The following is a 19,788-nucleotide window of genomic DNA, read 5'->3' on the forward strand; positions in this document are numbered from 1 at the left end:
CCGCCTCGGCGGGCGAGCGCGGCCTGGGGGCGGCAGGGGCTAGCGCGGGCGCGGGGCGGCGGGCGCGGGGCATTGGAGCCGGCCCGGGAGCCCCCCGCGCGCACCCGGCCGCCGCCGCCTCCCGCCGTTCGCCCCGCGCCAGCCCCTGCCGCCCCCAGGCCGCGCTCGCCCGCCGAGGCGGAGGGCCGCGGTCCAGAGGGGCTGCTGCGGCGATCGGGGTCGGGCTACGAGGGCAGCACCAGCTGGAAGGCGGCCTTGGAGGGTAAGCGGTGAGCGGGACGCGAGAGGCGGGATAGAGTCACCTTGGCCGATCTCCCATGGGGAGGGCGGGGAGGGCGACTCTGGACTCCCGAGGATGGATGTCAGGACGTCGGATGCCACAATGTGGGGCAGTGGGAAGGAGGTAACTGGGGACCACCTATCTCTGCAGCTAACTCACACTCTGACCTTGGGAGTAGGTTTCACGCGCTGAGCTTCAATTTCCTCACGAGTGAAGGGGGCGGTTACTGTCCCGCCCTTACCTGGGAGGCATATTGAGAGAGTGGCTTGACTCTCCAGCAGTGAAAACGCCCTGGGCAAAGCTCAAAAGCTGTAGACCCCAGTCGCGGTGTTAATGCCCTGTGAGAAGGGGTTGGCTGGGAGGTGGGGGTGAAGGCCTGGAGGTGTTGGACTGGAGAACCTGCAGGGGTCCCACCTACCTCTTTCAGTCAGAGGGGCTCAGGAGGTGACCCCTGACTGGCCAAGGGGGGCGGTAACCAAAGTGGAAAAGAGAGTTTAAGTTCATGAGTTCTCCCAGTCTGCTTGTGTGGCCGCTGGTGGTGTGTGGTGTGGGAGGTGTGGCCAGAGGGCTGGTCCTCTGAAGTTTCTTAGTGCTCTTGACACCCAGAGTCCCAAGGCTGAGGACCCGGACAGCATCAGCTAAGGGAAGCCCTAAGCTGGATTACCCAGCCATATCAGGATAGGAGGACTTCCTGGAGTAGGTGACCTCATAGACATATGGAAAGAGGAGTAACATGTTCAGGGGTCATATAGTGAGAGCTAGCCTGTCCCTTGTGGGGAACTGACCTTCAGAGTACAGGGTCAGGGAGGGGTGAGAAGAGAGGAGTCTGGAGGACCCAGATTGTGAACGGCGACCCAGGCCTTGCCAAAGAGTTTGGACTTTGTCTGAGGCAACTACTGAGAGATTTAAAGCATAGAATGAAAATGAAGCGGGTTTCATTTTCCAAGCGAGTTTGCCCCTGGAAAAGTGGTGGTGGCCCAGAGGGGTCAGACCAAGGCCAGGTCAGCGAGGAAGGTGGAGCTGTGGTCAGAGGAGGGACATAGCCAGTGCCAGCCGAGGAGGGAGAGATGGGGCAGCTGTGTCTGCATTTGGCCCTAAGGTGGGTGGACTGGGAGAAACGGATGGCCTGAGGGCAGGGTGGGTGAGAAGTGCAGACTTGGGGGAAAGCTGGACACCTGGGTGGTGATTTGGGACAAAGGAGGCAAAGATGTTGGAACTTGGAGAACTTTTGCAGAGGGGCTTCGGGCTGAGAAGAGCTGAGCAGGATAAAGGTGGACAGACCCCTCTCTTTGACATGTGTCTCCGGGCACATTGTTAGATTTGCATGTGACACCCTGCTTCCCTCCCGCCCAAGTTATTTCTTGAAGTTGCTCACGCCTCTTACCTGTATTCTCCACTCATTCATTCGTAAGCATTTCTCCAGGATCTGCCCCAACCTAGCTCTAACCCCCAGGAGTTAGGGCCATTTCAGAGGCGGTGTGGCCTCTTTCAACACCTCCGCTTGCTGCCTCCTGTCTTACTCCTCATCCTGACCTTGGCCCCGTCTGCTTCCTACTCCCAGGGGTGACTCCCAACCACCTGCAAGTTAGGCTGAAGAAGAGGCTGCACGCCCAGCAGGAAGTGCTCCAGGGGGTCTCTCAGGACACTGGGTCTTCCGGGCCACCCTGTGGTCTGTGTTTACCTGTGGCCCAGCCTCATCTCACCTGTCCGGGCATGGCTCCCTACCTGGCCTGACTCTGGGTCTCGGGGCACGTCTGGTCCCTTGCCCTTGTTCGCATGGTCCATCAGAAGCAGGCCCACTCTGATGCCTGTGGACCTTGGTGGCTCAGCCTCTGGGGCCTATGAGCCTTTCCCATTGTTTTAGCACGTGGAGTCTGTGTCCTTGCCAGGGGCCTCCCCTCTGGTCCCCTGAGCATCTCCTGGGTGTTCCCTGGGCACCGCATCTCCCACAGAAAGAGGGGAGCTCTCAAACCAGGATGGTGCTCTCCAAGGTCCTGCCCTGTGCTGGCCACCACCGCCCACCCCCCCAACTCATTCACTCTTCCTCCCTTCCCACACACACTCCTGGAGGGCCCAGTGTGCTGGTGCACCTCTCGGCACAGGGTAATCCCTGTGCCTGAAGAGATCGTGGGGTAGGGGCCGAGGCAGCCTGTTGAGGGGCAGAGAGAATGAATTCTAGGGTTGGCCAAGCCTGAGCCAGATCCTTTCACTGCCAGTGCACTGGCAGATTTTCAAACTTGCCCAAGTTTCAGTTTTCCCACCTGCTAAGCTAGAGAAGGATTTCTGCCTCTCAGGCCTACACAGACAGAGGTGCTGGGGTGGAGGGTGTGTGCAGGTGACCCCTTTCCCCAGTCCCTAGAGCCGGGTGGGGGAACCCAGGCAAAGTGTGTGACTGTCTGCTCAACCGAAATCCTTTGACTGCTGGTCTGCCTACTGTGAGTCCACACCCCACCCTGAACTGTGTGCATGCTAAGTCATTCAGTTGTGTCCCACTCTTTGCGACTCCATGGACTATAGCCCGCCTAGCTCCTCTGTCCATGGGATTCTCCAGGCAAGAATACTGGTGTGGGTTGCCATGCCCTCCTCCAGGGGATCTTCCCAACCCAGGGATTGAATCCAAGTCTCCCACATTGCAGGCGGATTCTATACCATCTGAGCCACCAGGGAAGTCCAAGAATACTGAAGTGGATTGCCATGCCTTTCTCCAGGGGATTTTCCTGACCCAAGGATGAAACTGGGGCCCACTTAATGAGCCCATGATGAAACCCTCATGATGGAATGAGTGGTCTGCCATGTCTGTGCACCAAGAGATTTATTTTGCAGCCCTTGCTTAGCCAAGCATCTGTTTTGAGACTTCTTCTTCTGGCTGAGCTGCGGGGTATGTGGGGTCTTAATTCCCTGACCAGCTATTGAACCCTGCCCCCCTGCATTGGAAGTGCAGAGTCCTAACTACCGGACAGCCAGGGAAGTCCTTGTCTTGAGACTTCTTGATTTGACCAAGCTGAGCCCTCAAGGGACCTGTGCTCCTTTATTACTACATGCTGAATATTTATCAAGCCCCTACTATGTGCCAGCCCCGTGCTGGGGCTTTCCTATAACTGTCACATTTAACCCTCACATCTGCCCTTCCACGGACTGGGTAAGTGTCGTGGAAACGGAGACTCAGAGAGGATCAGTGTCCTGCCCAAGGACACACGTTGCTCTGTCACACGTGAAACCCCGCTGGGTTTGCCACGAGGCCCTCTGACGTGCGAGCTCTTACCCTGTCCTGACCTGACCAAGGGTACGGGGCTCGATGAGGCTAATTGGAGAGAATCAAGTTGTGCTTGTGATGCACGCAGCTCTCCTCCGTGTGCGCCTCAGACGACCCTGCCGCCTTCAGCAGATATTTTTTCCTCTTCACAGGTTAAGTGACATGGAAAACATCTTAAATCTAAAGCCGAGATTAGAGCCCAGGTCTTTAAGACTTTCCTTTGATGAACAGTTAGCTTTATAAATAGGAAGCCAAACAGGAATTCTTCCAATTGAGTCCTCTCTCTGTGGCTATTAACCTTTCCTTCCACCCTCAGCCTTGGGGGACAGTTTGCAAAAGTGATCCAGAGCTGCCATCTGGGTGCTGGAAAGACTGGAGGTGATTGGAGATGGGAATATTTCTGGCACTGGGGATGCGGGGGTGATGAAAAGCAGCCTGGGGGGTACAGGAAGGGGGCCACAGATGATTCTGCAAATCTCAGGCTATAGATTTTTCAGTGCTCACCAATTCTGAATTTTTAATGTTGAAAGTTTCTTGATTAGGCATAAACCCACAACTTCCTGCTCAAAACCACACACACGCATTTAGCAAAGCCTCTTAAAATTTTAAAAATTACCAAACTCTACATTTGAGAGTTTTTGACTGTCAACTTAGGGACGTCAGCTATGACTCTTTTTTGCACTGTGATATGAGCGTTGTCAGGGGATTTGTCTGGGCTTGGAAGCCAAATTTTTTCAGTTGTTCTTTCTAACATTAGGCTAAATTGTACGCTTTTATAACATAAGTAAACTGCACCCTCAAACTCCATTTAATAAAGGCCAGTGCATACAAGGAAGGATTGCTGAGTTAGACATTTGTTCTGGCTTGAATTGTATCCCCCTAAAAGATGTGTTGAAATCTTAACTCCACAGTTCCTCAGATTGTGACCTTATTTGGAAATATGGTCACTGCGGGTGTAATTAGCTCAGATGAGGGCATACTGGGGTAGAGTGGGCTTCTAACCCAGTGTGACTGGTGTCCTTCTAAGAGACGGTCACATGAAGACAGACACACAGGGAGAAGGATGCAACAGTGAAGGCAGAGGCTGGCGTGATGCAACTGCAAGCCCAGGAGGGCCGGAGATCACCAGTGAACCAGGAGAAATGAGCACAATGCCAGGAAGAATTTGCCTACAGGTCTCAGAGGGAGCACGGCTTGCGGACACCTTGATTGTGGACTTCTAGGCCTCAGAGCTGTCGGACACGACTGAGCAACTTCACTTTCACGCATTGGAGAAGGAAATGGCAACCCACTCCAGTGTTCTTGCCTGGAGAATCCCAGGGACGGGGGAGCCTGGTGGGCTGCTGTCTATGGGGTCGCACAGAGTCGGACACGACTGAAACGACTTAGCAGCAGCAGCAGCAGGCCTCAGAGCTATGAGACGACACATTTCTGGTGTTTTAAGCCACCTAGTTTGTGATGCTTTGTTATGTTGACCCAGGAAACTAATACCACATTGTCTGGGGTTGTCCAGCTCCAAGGCCACCCTCGGGAGTGAACGAAGAGTCAGATCCTGTAGCTCTGTGCACAGCATAGTGTCCAGGGCAGTTATCCCGTTAAAGAGGAGGAGAGTCCTCCGTTCTGGTGATGTTGGAGATGCGGGCACAGACTCCCCTTTCCCTGAGAGCAGGTGTATATCCACACGGTCAAGGGCATTGTCATTCAAGGCAACTAGATTCCCTGTGTGTTTCCAGCCCCAGAGGGGGCTCTGTAACATGCCAGGCGATGACTGTGCCCTGTTAGAGGGAACCCAAAGGTGAGGAAAGCACAACCCTTACACCAAAGGACCGACTCAATGGACATGAACTTGGGCAAGCTCTGGGAGATGATGAGGGACAGGGAAGCCTGGTGTGCTACAGTCCACGGGGTCGCAAAGAGTCAGACATGACCGGGGAACTGAAAAACTACCCAAAAGGAGCCTGTGGGCCAATAACCATCATGATGGTAGTTGTTGACACTGAAGGAGAGCTTACTGTGCCAGGCACTGCTCTAAGCACTATTTGTTGAATTCTCATAAAATTCTAAGAGGCAGATACTATGATGACTTTGTCTTAAAGACGAGGAAAATGAAATAGAAGCTAAGTAACTTTGCCACAAGAAAGTGGCAGAGCTGGGATGTGAACCCAGGTGAAGTGGTTTACGATGAGAACTGAGAGTGTTTACGGAAGGAAAAGAAAGATTCACAGTGTGCTTGCCACTGGCGCCACCATGCAGCTCAAGGGCATCAGCCTTACAACACGCAGCCCCTGGGGATGGCAGAGCCGACACAGAGGGGGTTCAGCCCTCTGCTCTTAATGGGCCTGGAGCCACCCACCTCTGGATCCTGCTCGGTTGTCAGTACAAACCATGCCACAGGAAGGACTCCCAAATGTCTGTTGGACTTGCAAGTAAAGATGGCAGACTAAACACGTGCATCTTTCCCTTCTGAAACTCACACAATAGTAAAAGGGTTTTTTTCCCTTTTATTTGGGAGGGGGTCACTGCAGCATGTAGGATCTTAGGTCCCTGACCAGGGATCAAACCCATGCCCCCCACACTGGAAGCGCAGTCTTAACCACGGGACCACCAGGAAAGTCCCAATAAAGGGACTTTCAAGTAAAGACGGCAGACTGAAGACATGCATTTTTCTTTCCCTTAAAAATCCAATGAAGGGATTTTTTAAAAAGACCACAAGAATAATAACAGGCGAGAAAACAATAGCAACACAGTTGGGAGCTAGGGATCAATGATGATTATCAATGATGATCAGTCATCAATAACTGACACTGACTCCCCTGGCCTTAGAAAGTTCAGGAAGCAGAGGAGCATGCAGGACCCCACACTGGTCAGCAAAGCAGTGAGTGAAGAGGGAGCTGATGTCAGGAGGGCTGGGTGAACCCTTACTAGGAAGACTTCAGGTCCCCAGTCCTCTTCCCACTCTGTGAGCCTCTCCCCAGCCCTCTGCCCTGGGAGAGAGGGCATCCAGACACCAGAACATTTGAGAGCAAACAAGGCAGCATCTACAGATTGAGGGCTGAGGATGGCCTCCTCGCCTCTTCTCACAGCCAAGACTACATCCTCCATGAGTGAAAACAGAGGGGCAGCCCCCAGGGATGCTGACCCAAAAGGAGAACCCCAAGGAGGTCCACAAACAGAGAGCTGGACTTCCCTGGTGGTCCAGTGGCTAAGACCTGGTGCTCCCAAGGCAGGGGCCCCAGGTTCAATTCCTGGTTAGGGAACTAAGATCCCATAGGCCACAACTAGGACCCAGCACAGTCAAATAAATAAATATTTTTTAAAAAATAAAATCAAGTGTTAAAGAGAGAGCCTTGAGGACTGACCCAGTCAGGTCACTCTGCCATGACCTCCACAGTTAATAAGCTCCTCTCACGGCCTCAGAGGCACCAATAAAGTCTTATTCCTCCTGCCTTAATCATGAACAAATAACCAAGGATCTTGAGATGTATGAGGAAAGTCCCTGACATGGAAGCTAGAGATTAAAACACATGAACGGCAGAGGGGTGGGGAGGGGTGGGGGGAAGCAGTGTGGAAAAAACAGTGATTATATAGACTAAACTTTCTGCCCACCTCTCCCCCCAACCCTCCTGCTTCCCCCAAAAAATATCAGCTAAAAAACCGTCAGTATTATTCAGAGAGAGAAGAGAAAATTTCACATCATTAAAGTAAGAACAGGATGTTTTAAGAGGGAGTATTCAGGGAACAGCAGCAATAAATCCCCCAAAACCTTGCAAGTTAAAAATAATCGTAAAAATAAAAGATTCAGTAGAGAGTGAGAAGATAAAGTTTAAATACATCTACAGGAAATAGAGCAAAAGGCAAAATGGATGTGAGGGCTCCCGCTCTCTGCTCTGTGCCTTGTCCTCTTTTTGTAAGTGCGTTAACCCCACCATGGGAGCCCTGACCAAGAAAGGATCTGCTGGTCACCTTGATCCTGCGCTCGCCAGCCTCCAGAACTGGGGGAGAGACGTGCGTCTGTTGCTTCGGCCATCTAGTCTGGGGATTTTGTTAGCCTGTGAAGACTAAGAAGTGGAGTAGAATTCCGGATTTTGCCTCATCAGCTTAAAGGAGCTTTGGAGTTGAAATCAGGATGAGCACACAGAAGTGTAGGCAAAGGAAAATGATTACTTACAGGGAAACAAGAAACTGTGTAGAAATAACGATCGTAATACACTGCATAGCTTGCTGGCAGCAGCACTTACATTGTCATAAGAAAAGAACACTGAGACTTCCCCGGTGGTCCAGTGGTTAAGATTCCTCGCTTCCACTGCAGGAGGTGCAGGTTTTATTCCTGGTCGGGAGAGCTAAGATCCCACAAGCTGTGTGGCATGGCCAAAAAAAAAAAAAAACCTCAACCCAAACTATGACGTTGAGAGGGTAAGTAGTATGTGAGTGGTCAGGGTGGGACAGTAATGCAGAGAATTAAATCTTCCTCATTATTGTGGAACGTCAATAAGTAATGTCTTAAATAGAAAAGTTGAGCAGTATTGACTTCTTGACACAAAGCCTTTAGAGATTTGGAGGTAAATACCGAAAGAATTCGCTGAAGGAATTGGAAGTAGTTGCCTCTATGGAAGGGGCGATGTTCTTTGGTTGTGTAGTGAAGCCTGGTAGAATTTCTTACTTTGGATCTGTTGCTTTGCAGATCCTTGATAAAGGACCAGGTTTCTTTTCCCAATCTGTTGTGAAGTACCATACAGATGAATTGCTAGAAACAGTATCAGGAACTTGGGTGTCACAGGAATGCTGAATTGCTGTAGATGTTTCTATTAATAGGTACTTCCTCTTGACTTTGGTACTTAGTTCATACAGGTGGACAACCCAGCGTGGGCTGTGGAGGTGGTTCTTTCATCTATGCACATATATAACATAAAACATTTTTAAAGGACTTAAAAACAAAAAGGGGATTCTCATCTACTGGTGGCTCAGCTGGTAAAGATGAGCCTGCAATGTGGGAGACCTGGGTTTGATCACTGAGTTGGGAAGACTCCTTGGAGAAGGCACCAGCCACCCACTCCAGTATTCTGGCCTGGAGAATTTTATGGACAGAGGAGGCTGGCAGACTACAGTCCATAGGGTCGCACAGAGTCTGACACGACTGAGTGACTTTCACTTTTCACATCTACTAGGATGGCTATAACAAACAAAAGTGGAAGCTAACAAGTGTTGGTGAGGAGATGGAGAAATTAGAACATGTGGTGTCGGCATCTCTGGTAGAACGCAGAATGGTGTTGCAGCTGTGGAAACCAGTTTGGTGCGTCCTCAAAAAGTTAAACGTGGAATTACCATGTGATCCAGCAATTCTACTTCTAGATATATACCCCAAAGAGTTGAAAACGGGGACTCAAACAGATCTTTGTTGGCCAATGCTCACAGCAGGATGATTCATAATAACTAAAAGATGGAAACAGTCCAACTGTCTGTCAACGGATGGATGGATAAACAAAATGTATGTAATCATACAATGCAATATTATTCAGCCACAAAAAGGAATGAAATTTTGATACGTGCTACAGTATGGATGAACACTGAAAACAATATGTTAAGCAAAAGAAATCAGACCCCAAAAGACAGATATGAGTCCATTTACATGAGGTACTTAGGATAGGTGAATATATAGAGTCAGTGAATGAGAGATGAGCAGGGGCTGGAGGGGGTTGGGAATGAGGCGTTAATGCTTGATCAGTACAGAGTTTCTGTTTGACATGATGAAAAAGTGTTACAAGTAGATCATGGGGATGAGTGCACAACTTTGTGAATGGAATTAACACCATGCATTGCACCCTTGAGCATAGTTAAAAAGGCAACTTTTATGTTATATGTATTGTATCACAATTAATAAAACTTTCAAAAACCCTATGTCTAAAGTCTATAAGGGTTATTTCATTAAATATCAAATTAAATGCCATTTGCAGCAACATGGATGGATCTAGAGATTGCCACACACAGAGAAGCATAAATATTGTATGATATCATTTATATGTGGAATCTAAAAGAAACAAAAGGATACAAATGAATTTATTTACAAAACAGAAACAGACTCATAGATTTAGAGAAGGAACTTATGTTACCAGTGGGAAGGACTGAGGGGAGGGACTGACATGTACACACTGCTCTACTTAAAATAACCAACAAGACCTACTGTATTGCACAGGGAACGCTGTTGAATATTATGTAACAACCTAAGTGGGAAAAGAATTTGAAAAAGGACAGATATATATATATAATGAATCACTTTGTTGTATACACCTGAAAGGAACACATCATTGTTAATCAATTACACGCCAATATAAAATAGAGAGTTAAAGAACTGCTGTGCAGGATTCCACTGAATGAATGCCCAACATTTTATCCATTCTCCCTTTGATGGACATTTAGCTTGTTTCCATTTTGGTGCCATTGTGAATAAACCTGCTATGAGCATTTAAAAAATCAAATTAAAATTTGGGGTGAGAACAATAAATAAATAAAGTTTTAAAAGGAGAAGCCGGAGGCTCAGGAAAGCCTTCCTGAAGAGGATGGAGGGTGTGGGGCAGAATTTCAAGAGACAGAAGTGGAAGAGGAGCACTTTGGGAGCAAAGATCCAGCCACAGGGCTAAGAGGGTGAACTGGGTATTTCAAGGAGTCTGTCTGGCTGAAACTGGGGATGAGGTAGAGAAGCAGCAGGAGATGAGAGACTGGAAAGTGCTAACAGCCACAGAAAGAGTTCAACTGTGTATCCCTGCGGGAGGGTTTTTAAGCAGAAGTATCACGGAATCAGACAAACCTGTGCTTGAGAATGGCATTTCAGACTTCAGCATCAGGATGGCCTGGACCAGAGGTCTCCAACCTCCAGCCTGTGGACTGGACTGGTACCTCCTATCAGATCAGCATTGGCATTAAATTAGAAGAAAAGTGCACAATACATGTAATGCACTTGAATCATCCCCAAATCATCCCTCCCCCTCATCCCTGCTCCATGGAAAAATTGTGTTCCATGAAACCGGTCCCTGGTGCCAAAAAGGTTGGGGGCCACTGCCCTGGAGGGCTTGTTCAAACACAGAGTGCTGGGCTCAGCCCCAGTTTCTCAGTATCAGGATTTGGGGTTGGCAGTGGGAATGGGTGGTGGGGATGGGCCATAATCAATCCCTTTCTCTCTCCTCAGACACCACCACGCGTCTCCTGCTGGGGGCCATCGCAGTGCTTCTGTTCGCCATCCTGGTGGTGATGAGCATCTTGGGTGAGCATGGATGTCAGAGCATTTGCAATCCATTTCCTACACACCTTTCAAAAGCATGTCAAATTAGGTCAAGAAAGGTTCCAGACATATCGTCAACTTTGTGGGGGTCAAAGTAAATAGGAAATAGAGTGTTGGCTCTAGATGACATTTTAGCCTGAAATAATATGTTCACACATCGATTATATCCATCCCCTTAACTAAGTCATGCAGCAAAAGTGGAGATGCTACTTAGGTACCATTACAAAAATGCTTCAAGAACACTGAACAAACTTGGTGTGCGTTAGGCGAGCAGTGCTTCATGAAAGAGACTGTTTGGGGTTAAGGGCCTTAAAGATCTCATTCACTCACTCAACAAACATTTATTTATCCTGGCTGTGTGTTAGGCCCTGGGCTAAGTGCTGGAGATATATATATTTTAAAGTATAGTATGACATCAACTCCCTTGTCCAGTGATAGGGTATTGCCTGGGGGTCTCCCATATGGTAAACCCTGAAGAATGAATAGTTTCTTGGAGACCAGGAGGAACACAGAACAGGGCATTCTGTGGAGGAGAGCCCAGGGAAACACAGTGGCAGGCAGGACTGAAAGGGTTGAAGGAAGAATAAAAAAGAGGAAACTGCTACAACTAAGGCAGGCCAGGCTATATGACCTGGGGCTTTGCTGCTTGTAATGGATTCAAGCCAAAGTGATTTCAGGACCTCTGTCTTTAATCTTTGAGAAGCATCCTAAGACCTCAAAATGGATAATATCAGTTCTATCCAACCCGCACTTGCAGGGCATGCAGGCTAAGCAGGGCACTGTGGGTGCTTAGAAAAGAAGGTGCTGACCACCAGCTTGGATCTACCTAGACTAGTTGCTACAAATTAAACTGTTCTACTGCTGTGTTGGGAGGGCAGGGCAATGTGTAAACAAAGCATATTGTGATTGGAGGAAAGCACAACAGTCTTCGGACATCCTCATGGAAAAGCATGGCCTATACTTCTAAGCGGGCCTGCAGCTCACTGAGCAGGAATGCCCGAGTGCCAATTAATTAATTAATTGGTGTTGGCGTGGGGGGTAGCTCCCTTGGGCGCTTGAGTACCATGGGCCTGTTCTTGACTCTGTTCTGGTCTACATTTTAATCAACCTTCTTGTATGAGAACAAACGAAAAAATATGCTTATGGAATTTGTAGGCAATACAACCCAAAAAGGGGTGTTCCACAGGCCAGGTGAAAAAGAAATCAAGATTAAAATTCATCGTTAAAAATGCAAATGAGCCAACGTGAATGAAGCGACTGTGTAAGAAATAAACACATGACCCTGCATTTAGATTTAAACATGATTTACACGTGTTCTAGGCAGGGGCCCTGGTTTGGAAGGAGATCATAGGAAAATAGTTGAAGAGTATGGCTGAATTCCTTTTGGCAAGGAGGCTCTTAGAGAATCGCATGGAAGCTCCGGGCTTCCTTCCCAGAAAAGTGCACCTATGCACATACACACAGATTCTTCTCATTGGAGAGTCTGCAGACTGGAAAATCCAGGGCAGCCGGAAGGGGTATGGCGATCGCTGCTGGGTGGCAGAGCACAGCTGTGTCGCAGCCTGTGCTGGTGGCAGCATTTTAGGGGGGACGTGGGCGCATCACAGTGAGGCGGGCAGGATGGAGAAGGTCTAAGAGCATCCCCTCCAAGGGACTGTGGAAGAGACGGTGTCTGTTCAGTTCTGGAAGAGGGGGATGTGGGTCCTACCTCAGGGAGAAGGCAGAGCAGGTCTGTCCAGGTCACTCCAGAGGCAGATCCTGGGTACGCGGAGCTAGGTCACAACGGGAAGGCAGGTTGGGACTCAGCATTGAAAAGGAATTTCCAGCAGTTCAGCAGCGTAGCCGACGAGGGTGTGGCCAATGAGAGCGGGTGGGAGTGGGGGTCAGAGGGGGGGTTTGGGGGGCTGCAGGTTGGGGTGGGGGGGTTATGGAGCCCATGGAGCCTGGCATGGTTCCCACCCTGGCTGAAGAGAGAGGATGCGTGGTCACCAGATTCATTCGAGTTTTTAGGGTTCCACGGCCTCCAGGAGCTGAGAGAGAGAACATAATCTGGGGGTTAACCTGCTGTAATACTTCCCCTTACAGGGTGTCCCTGCCAAATTGTTCATGTAGTCCCCAGCCTCCGACCTGCCAGGCACTGTGACAGGCCCTCCCCTGAGATGAATGACTGATGGTCACCAAAGACAGGCGGTCCCAAAGACAGTGGGATTCTTGGGGGCCGGGCAGAGACCCTCTGTGCTGGCAGCTACTGAGTCCCTCCTCTTCCCTGCAGCCTCCAAGGGCTGCATCAAGTGCGAAGCGCCCTGCCCGGAGGACTGGCTGCTGTACGGAAGGAAATGCTACTTCTTCTCGGAGGAACCTAGAGACTGGAACACGGGCCGGCAGTACTGCCACAGCCACGAAGCGGCACTTGCTGTGATCCAGAGTCAGAAAGAGCTGGTGCGTGCGGGTGCGGGGGCGTGTCGGGGAAAGGGGCGGGGCCATCCGGGAGAGCCACGCCCAAGGACCTGGTGCCCCCTGTGACCTGTTTCCAGACGGGTGGGGTGTGCACGTGGGCTCCGCAAGTGGAATCTGAGCAGCTCCACGAGGGGCTCTTGTTCTCACTGCTCTTGTCAAGGCCAGCTGCGTCCATTCCAAGGCTGGTTTGCTGAGCTCAACAGAGTCAAGTGTAAGTTTTACAAATTATACAGGCACTTGTGAAATGTGAGGGATTCCCTGGTGGCTCAGACAGTAAAGAACCCGCCTGCTATGCGGGGGACCTGGGCTCAATCCCTGGGTTGGAAAGATCCCCTGGAGGAGGGCATGGCAACCCACTCCAGTATATCAAATTGGCATCTTCAACTAGTCCATGTCAGGGTCTGAGGTCCCACCTAACACCCCAAACAGTTACATCACTAGAAATATGAATGTAACACAATGAACAGGTCTCTTGGCCATTTTTGGACTTTGTAGGCAACAGTTCGTGTAATTCAAAGTCTAAAATCACTTCTGTTTGTCTCTGATACACAGTCTAATAGCCTCTTTCTGCAGAGAAAGGCCCAGGACAGCCAGTCCCAGATAATCCATCAAGCAATCCCAGGCTTCCTGAAAATCAGGAATGTTGGCATGCTGGGTCCCTGAGCTAGGAGACAAACCCTATTTCAGGGTTCCTGCCCCATTGGCATGTCCCCAGAGTCCAGGTCCTTTGAAGGCCATTGCAGTGCATCTGTAAACCCAGCTCCTCACTCTTGGGGTGCAGTGAGGTGTCACCCTCATGGTGTCCACACATCTTGAGAGCCAGTCTTCCAAGTTGAGGTTCATCTGCAGATGTGTGAGCAGTCAGGAGGCTGCACCTGACTCTGAGGTTTCCCTTTTTCCTTGGTGCAGGAATTCATGTTCAAGTTCACACGGAGGGAGCCCTGGATCGGCCTGCGCAGAGTGGGGGACGAATTCCATTGGGTCAACGGGGACCCATTTGACCCGGACACGTGAGCTGAGGCTTCATCTCCTGGCCACCAACTGTGAACTGGGGAAAACCTAGCCTCCCAGACAAACCTCCTGAGGGAGAACTTGGTTTTGTGTTAGCTAGAGCCACTCACCTGTAGGGTCAGGGGTGAGGGACAGAGACCTGAGCATGGGAATGGCTTTACTACTCACTCCCCAGTAAAGTCCAGCCTGGTTTGGTGGCCCTGTCCCACGTAGGCATCAGAGCTTCCTGCTGCTGGAAGGGGCCCAGGCCCTTTCCATCTGGTGATCCCCTCATCCCACTGCACGGCTCAGTGTGGCTCAGAGAAAGGGGAGGATATCCCAGGACAGCCCTCTGCATTGGGCAGAACTTAGCCACATGGCCCCACCTGATAGTGAGTGAGGGGAGGAGCTGGGACCTCTCTGCTGGGCAGCCACGTGCCACCTGCACAGTTTTGCTGAGGAGAAAGGGGATCGGATCTGAACTATGGGTCCCAGGAGGGTCCTCTTAGAGCAAACACCTGGAGGGTGTTGCTGGCATGTGCCGGGGTGCTATTATTTGTGTGGCCCACGTGGTGTGGCAGTGAGCATCTGATTTGTGTGGCGGATGGGTGGGGTGATGGTGGCAGTGGGGCGGGGGGGCACTTTAGGCTTAGGGAGACACAGGGCAGCACACACAGGGGCGTAAGAACCTCAGCCTCTGATCTAGACCCTAAGGCTGGAGGGCTAGGCCTGAGGAGCTGGGTCGGGGCACAGCTGCTGACCTGATGTGACCCTCGGGCCGCGAAGACTTCCCTGTCCCCGCGTCTCCCTGTGTCCTGCACTCTTCATCCGGTGCCTCTTTGTCCTCACTGCCCCTTCCTTTATTCTCTTTTTTCCTTGTCCTGACCTCATCCCCGATCTGTTCTCAGAGCTGCTGAGAAACTCTTGCCTTGCTGCTGCCCCTGCCTCGCCCCTTCTGGAAGCTTCTTGCTCCCAGAACCTGGGGAGCCCTGGAGGCTGGGGCCCCAGGATGTTGACCACCCAGCAACCAGTGGGCCTTGGGGCCACGCTTCTCTGACCACTCTGACGTGGTTCTGGCCTCCCCACTCCCTCCTGGGGTCCTTCTGATACCCTCTGAGACCCCCGTTCTGGCCTTGGTGGTGGGGGGCTCAGGTCAGGGTGACCAAATGAGTTTAAGAAGAAATGTTGAGCTTCAAAAGGGTTGATTTTAGGCAGGGACAACCCCCTGTGCTATTAATAGCTGTAAGAGGTGCAGGCAGGGTACCATGGGGTGGGGGGGTCAGGGGAGGCTTGTCCTAGATGGGGCCCCAGTCTCCTGGGATGAGTGAGCTGAGCCAGCAGGATAGGGAAACCGGATGGGGAGTGTAGGGTGCGTCCAGGACACATCTGTGGGTGTTACCAGGGCAACTGGAGCTGTGGTGCAGAGTTGCGAGTTGGTGGGAGCCACACTAGCAAGGTCTGTGGGGTGGACTGTCCCAGAGCAGGACAGCTCCAGAGGGAAGGACGAGTCACAGGGCCTCCGGGGCTGCCCAGTGATGGGTGGCATCTGCCAGAGGTGAGTGCCTGGTCTCGTCTCTCCTGGCCACAGGTTTCCCATTGCGGGCCCGGGGGAGTGCGTCTTCGTGGAGCCCACCAGGCTGGTGTCGACAGACTGCCTGATGACCCGGCCCTGGGTGTGCAGCAAGATGGCCTACACGTGAGGTGGGTCATGCCAGAGGCCACCCTGCAACCAGGCTCCAAGACCTGCTGGCCCGGGGCTCCGCTCCAAGGCAAAGCAGTGAGAAGGATGCTCTCTGCCCCGGGGTGCTCTTCCCCAGCCCCCGAGTCCTGATCCCTGGTCTCCTTGGCCCCAGGCAGGTCCTGTGGCTCAGCAGTCAACTCCCACGAGCTCAGTAGTATGGTAGGCACCTGTCCCCAGACACACATGCACACCGACACACTTGCTTATGCACACGTGTGCACACAGCGCCCGCTCAAGTTCACAGTCTACCCTTAGTCAGCCCAACAGGTCTCTCCCTGGCCCTACCCTGGAGCATTTCTTCCTCTGGAGGCCCTGGTGCTCTGAGGAAGGCTGGGGGCTGACAGACTGCCATACTGTCTGCACACACGGACCCCCTCCCCAGGCATCTCTCTCCTGGCTCCTGGGGAGGCAGGAAGGGCAGCCCCCTCACCTGGCCCCTGCATCCACCCCTCTGGCCTTGCCCGGGGTCGCAGGCAGGCCCCTGCTAAGTCTGTGGTGCTGCTCTGTTGGTCACCGGTGGAATAAAGAGATGACTGGCGTCCAGGGAAGTCGGCTGCCGTTTGTTCCATGGTCGTGGCTTGGGGGAGGGGCCATGGCTCGGGAGGACCGTCTAGGGAGGGACCACCAAGAGGCACTGGTGTGGCCGGCGACAGGTGTAGGAACCAAGGCCAAAAACACGCTCTGTGGCCTCAGGGCACCATTTAATGTTGCCAGGCCACTGTGATATTCTTAGATGTCTGAAGGGTGTGCTCCATCTGGCGTCGTCATTACTATTCGACTCAACATGACAAACATTTATTCACACCTATCATGTGCCAGACACCACACCAGGCAGGGGGATCAACAGCTTTATCCCCCAAGTGAGCACACGGGGAGCAGAGGGACCAACTTGGGAAGCACCAGAACATTCTGGAACATGGCCGAGGGATGGCGTATTCTGCCTTAGGAGAGGACAGAGTGAAGAAGGCGGGAGGATGAGAGGAGATGACGTGCATGTTGGGCTGGTTAAGAGTTTGTGCAAGTCCGAGGGCCCCTTCCTGTCCCCCCTTGGTCTGCGGGGAAGGAAGCGGGGGTGGGGCAGAGGCTGGCGGTTCCCCTGGGCCTGCAGCGGCTGCCAGTGCCGCCTTCTCCAACACGCACCTGGAGCCCAGAGCAAGCGGTGGGGGGCCTGGGCCTCCCCAGCCCATGGCCGGGTGAGATACAGGCGGGAGCTGCCTCGGAGTTGCGTCTGTGAATCTGGGTCCTGGCCCATTTTCTGAGAAAACAGCTTGGAGGGAAACACATCCTGCTCTGCTCCGGTCACTCCTTTTACTGTCAGTTTTCAGACAAAACTGTCAGCTTCAGTTTTGTTGATTCTTCTGAAAGCTTTCCAGATATTTAGTAAAATATGGGTATTTTATGATTTCATATTTTATCTTCATGGGGAAGCCAGTGTAGAATCTGACTGTGTAATGGAGAAGTTAAAGGAATGCAGTGTGGTGGTGGTGGTGGCCTGTGGGGGGCTGGCTGAAGCCCACTGCCTTCCAGCCCCTGTAGGGAAGTGTTTTGAGGGGCTGAGGACTGAGGAAGCGGTCAGCTGCTGCTGCTTGGATTGGGCGGGGGCTGACAGGTGAGTGGGTAGGGGGGTGGTGTCTCACACTCACACCTGTTCTCAATCATACACAGGCCTGGGGTTCTCACCAGTATCTTCCCATCAAAGATGGTCTTCCCATCAAAGCCTTTGCTGTTTTCGTGTCTGACTCTTGGCGACTCCACAGACTGCAGCACACTAGGCTCCTCTTTCCTCCACTATCTCCCAGAGTTTGCTCAAACTCAGGTCCATTGAGTCAGTGATGCTAGTCTTACCTCATTTAATTCTCTTAAAAGGGATCTCAGGTGGGTTATGCTGCCACAGATGACCCAACAGTACCTGGGCAGGGCCCCAAGGCATGAGGAGCAGAGCTGTGCTCTCATTCTGTTTTGTGGGTTCAAGTGGGAAGAAGGGAGCCACGAGGGGGTGGGGAGGAAGCACTGTGGGAGGGCAGGGAATAGAAATACAGGCCCTTGGGATCTGATCTTTCATTCAGTGCTCCACAGCCTGTTGCCTCAGGGCACACGGTCAGGTGAGCTGCCTAACCTTGGGTTTGTCCTGGGGCAGCTCAACAATTCTAAATCAGTTCAGCAAAGCTAAAGGAACTCTAAAGCTACAAGAGATCAAACCAGTCAATCCTAAAGGAAATCAACCCTGACTATTCATTGCAAGAACTGATGCTGAAGCTCCAAAACCTTGGCCACCTGATTTGAAGAGCCGACTCACTGGAAAAGGCCCTCTTGCAGAAAAGATTGAGGACAAGAGCAGAAGGGGGCAACAGAGGATGAGATAGTTTGATGGCATCACTGACTAAGTGGACATAAGTTTTGGCAAACTCAGGGAGGTATTCGACAGGGAAGCCTGACGAGCCCTGTCCATGGGGTCGTAAAGAGTCAAACAGGACTGAGCAACTGAATAACAACAAAAGGAACTCTGACCCAAGGTCATGGATGTTTTCAGAGCTTTCTTATCTATTCCTACCCAGGAAGGAAACGCAAGACCAGCACGCCAAACTTGAGAAAGGTTGAAAATCCTTTCAAAGGTTATAAATCAGCCAGGGACATCCCTGGAGGTTCAGTGGTTAAGATTCCGCGTTCTACTGTAGGGGGCGCGATGCATCCGATCCCTGGACGAGGAAGATCTTGCACGCTGCCCTGCGTGGCCAAAAGCAAAACAAAATACCAACAAACCCAGCCAGGCACCCACGCCTCCCTGGTGGACAGAGAGCCAGGCTGGGTGGGCGTGCAGTTCCTCCTGAGGCCACAGGCGGCAGCATGGAGTCCAGACCCTCTGCGGGTTTCTAAGCCTGGAGCTCAGAGCTGTCTCCCTGGGTGGGGGCTGGGGGTGGGGTGGGGGCGGTTAGGCTCAGCTGGTAAAGAATCCGCCCGCAATGCGGGAGACCTGGGTTCGATCCCTGGGTTGGGAATATCCCCTGGAGAAGGGTAAGGCTACCCGCCTATTCCAGTATTCTGGCCTGGAGAATTCCATGGACTGCATAGTAGTCCATGGGGTGGCAGAGAGTCGGACACGCCTGAGTGACTTTCACTTCACTTCACTTCAGGCTAGGGAGAAGGGTAGGGGCAAGGTGCAAAGGAGAACCCTTCAACCCCAAAGGACCACCCTCCAGCCCCACTCCTCAGCCCCTTTGGAAGATTTTCCCTTCTGAGGCGACTCGCCTGGAGTTGAGAGTGTGCTTAGCTGGGAGCCGGGGTGGATTTGAAGCCACACCGCAGCGCTGTCCTCTGAGTAGCCCCTGGAGGGGGCGGGAAGGCTGGAGCTCGCCTCCCAGGCCACCCTCAGACGTTGGCTGTGAAGATGGCGCGAGGAGGGATTTTATTAGGACACATTGGGGGGTAAGGTTCGTTGCTGTGCTGGTGGGTTCACTGGTGTTTGCTTAATTCTCCTACAGCCTTAACAGATGAAGAAGCAGGTTCAGGGCGGTTAAGGGGCTTGCTCTATCTACATCACAAGCCTAGGGGGTGGGGGAGAGAAGGAGCCACCTTGGGAGAGGACGTGGGGTACCCCTCGGCGATTGTTTTCCCCTGCGCACTTTTATCGCCTTCATATGGTTTTCAGGTGGAGTTTCCTATAGAGCATGAGTGACGCAAATACTGACTACTGCCCTTCTCTCGCTTCAAGGTCCAGCTCACGCTCCCTGGGACTGCTTCCGAGTCGGCAGCAGCCCTCGGTGACCACGTCCTCCCCCAACACCTCCGGCACCGAA

The 19,788-nt window shown here is 52.0% G+C and overlaps 1 protein-coding gene across 1 annotated transcript in view; it reads left to right on the top strand.

Annotated features, from left to right (window-relative positions):
* CLEC2L (C-type lectin domain family 2 member L) overlaps positions 1-16,542 on the top strand; it is an 18,291-nt gene extending 1,749 nt beyond the window's left edge. The window contains exons 4-8 of the mRNA XM_040259897.1: positions 37-262; positions 10,714-10,788; positions 13,079-13,245; positions 14,173-14,273; positions 15,842-16,542. Of these exons, the coding sequence (XP_040115831.1) occupies positions 37-262; positions 10,714-10,788; positions 13,079-13,245; positions 14,173-14,273; positions 15,842-15,953 (681 nt within the window). The 3' untranslated portion in view covers positions 15,954-16,542. The remainder of the gene's footprint in view (positions 1-36; positions 263-10,713; positions 10,789-13,078; positions 13,246-14,172; positions 14,274-15,841) is intronic.
* The last annotated feature ends 3,246 nt before the right edge of the window (positions 16,543-19,788 follow it).

The sequence above is a fragment of the Oryx dammah genome, unplaced genomic scaffold, assembly GCF_014754425.2.
Source record: "Oryx dammah isolate SB20612 unplaced genomic scaffold, SCBI_Odam_1.1 HiC_scaffold_18, whole genome shotgun sequence".
Lineage (NCBI taxonomy): Eukaryota > Metazoa > Chordata > Mammalia > Artiodactyla > Bovidae > Oryx > Oryx dammah.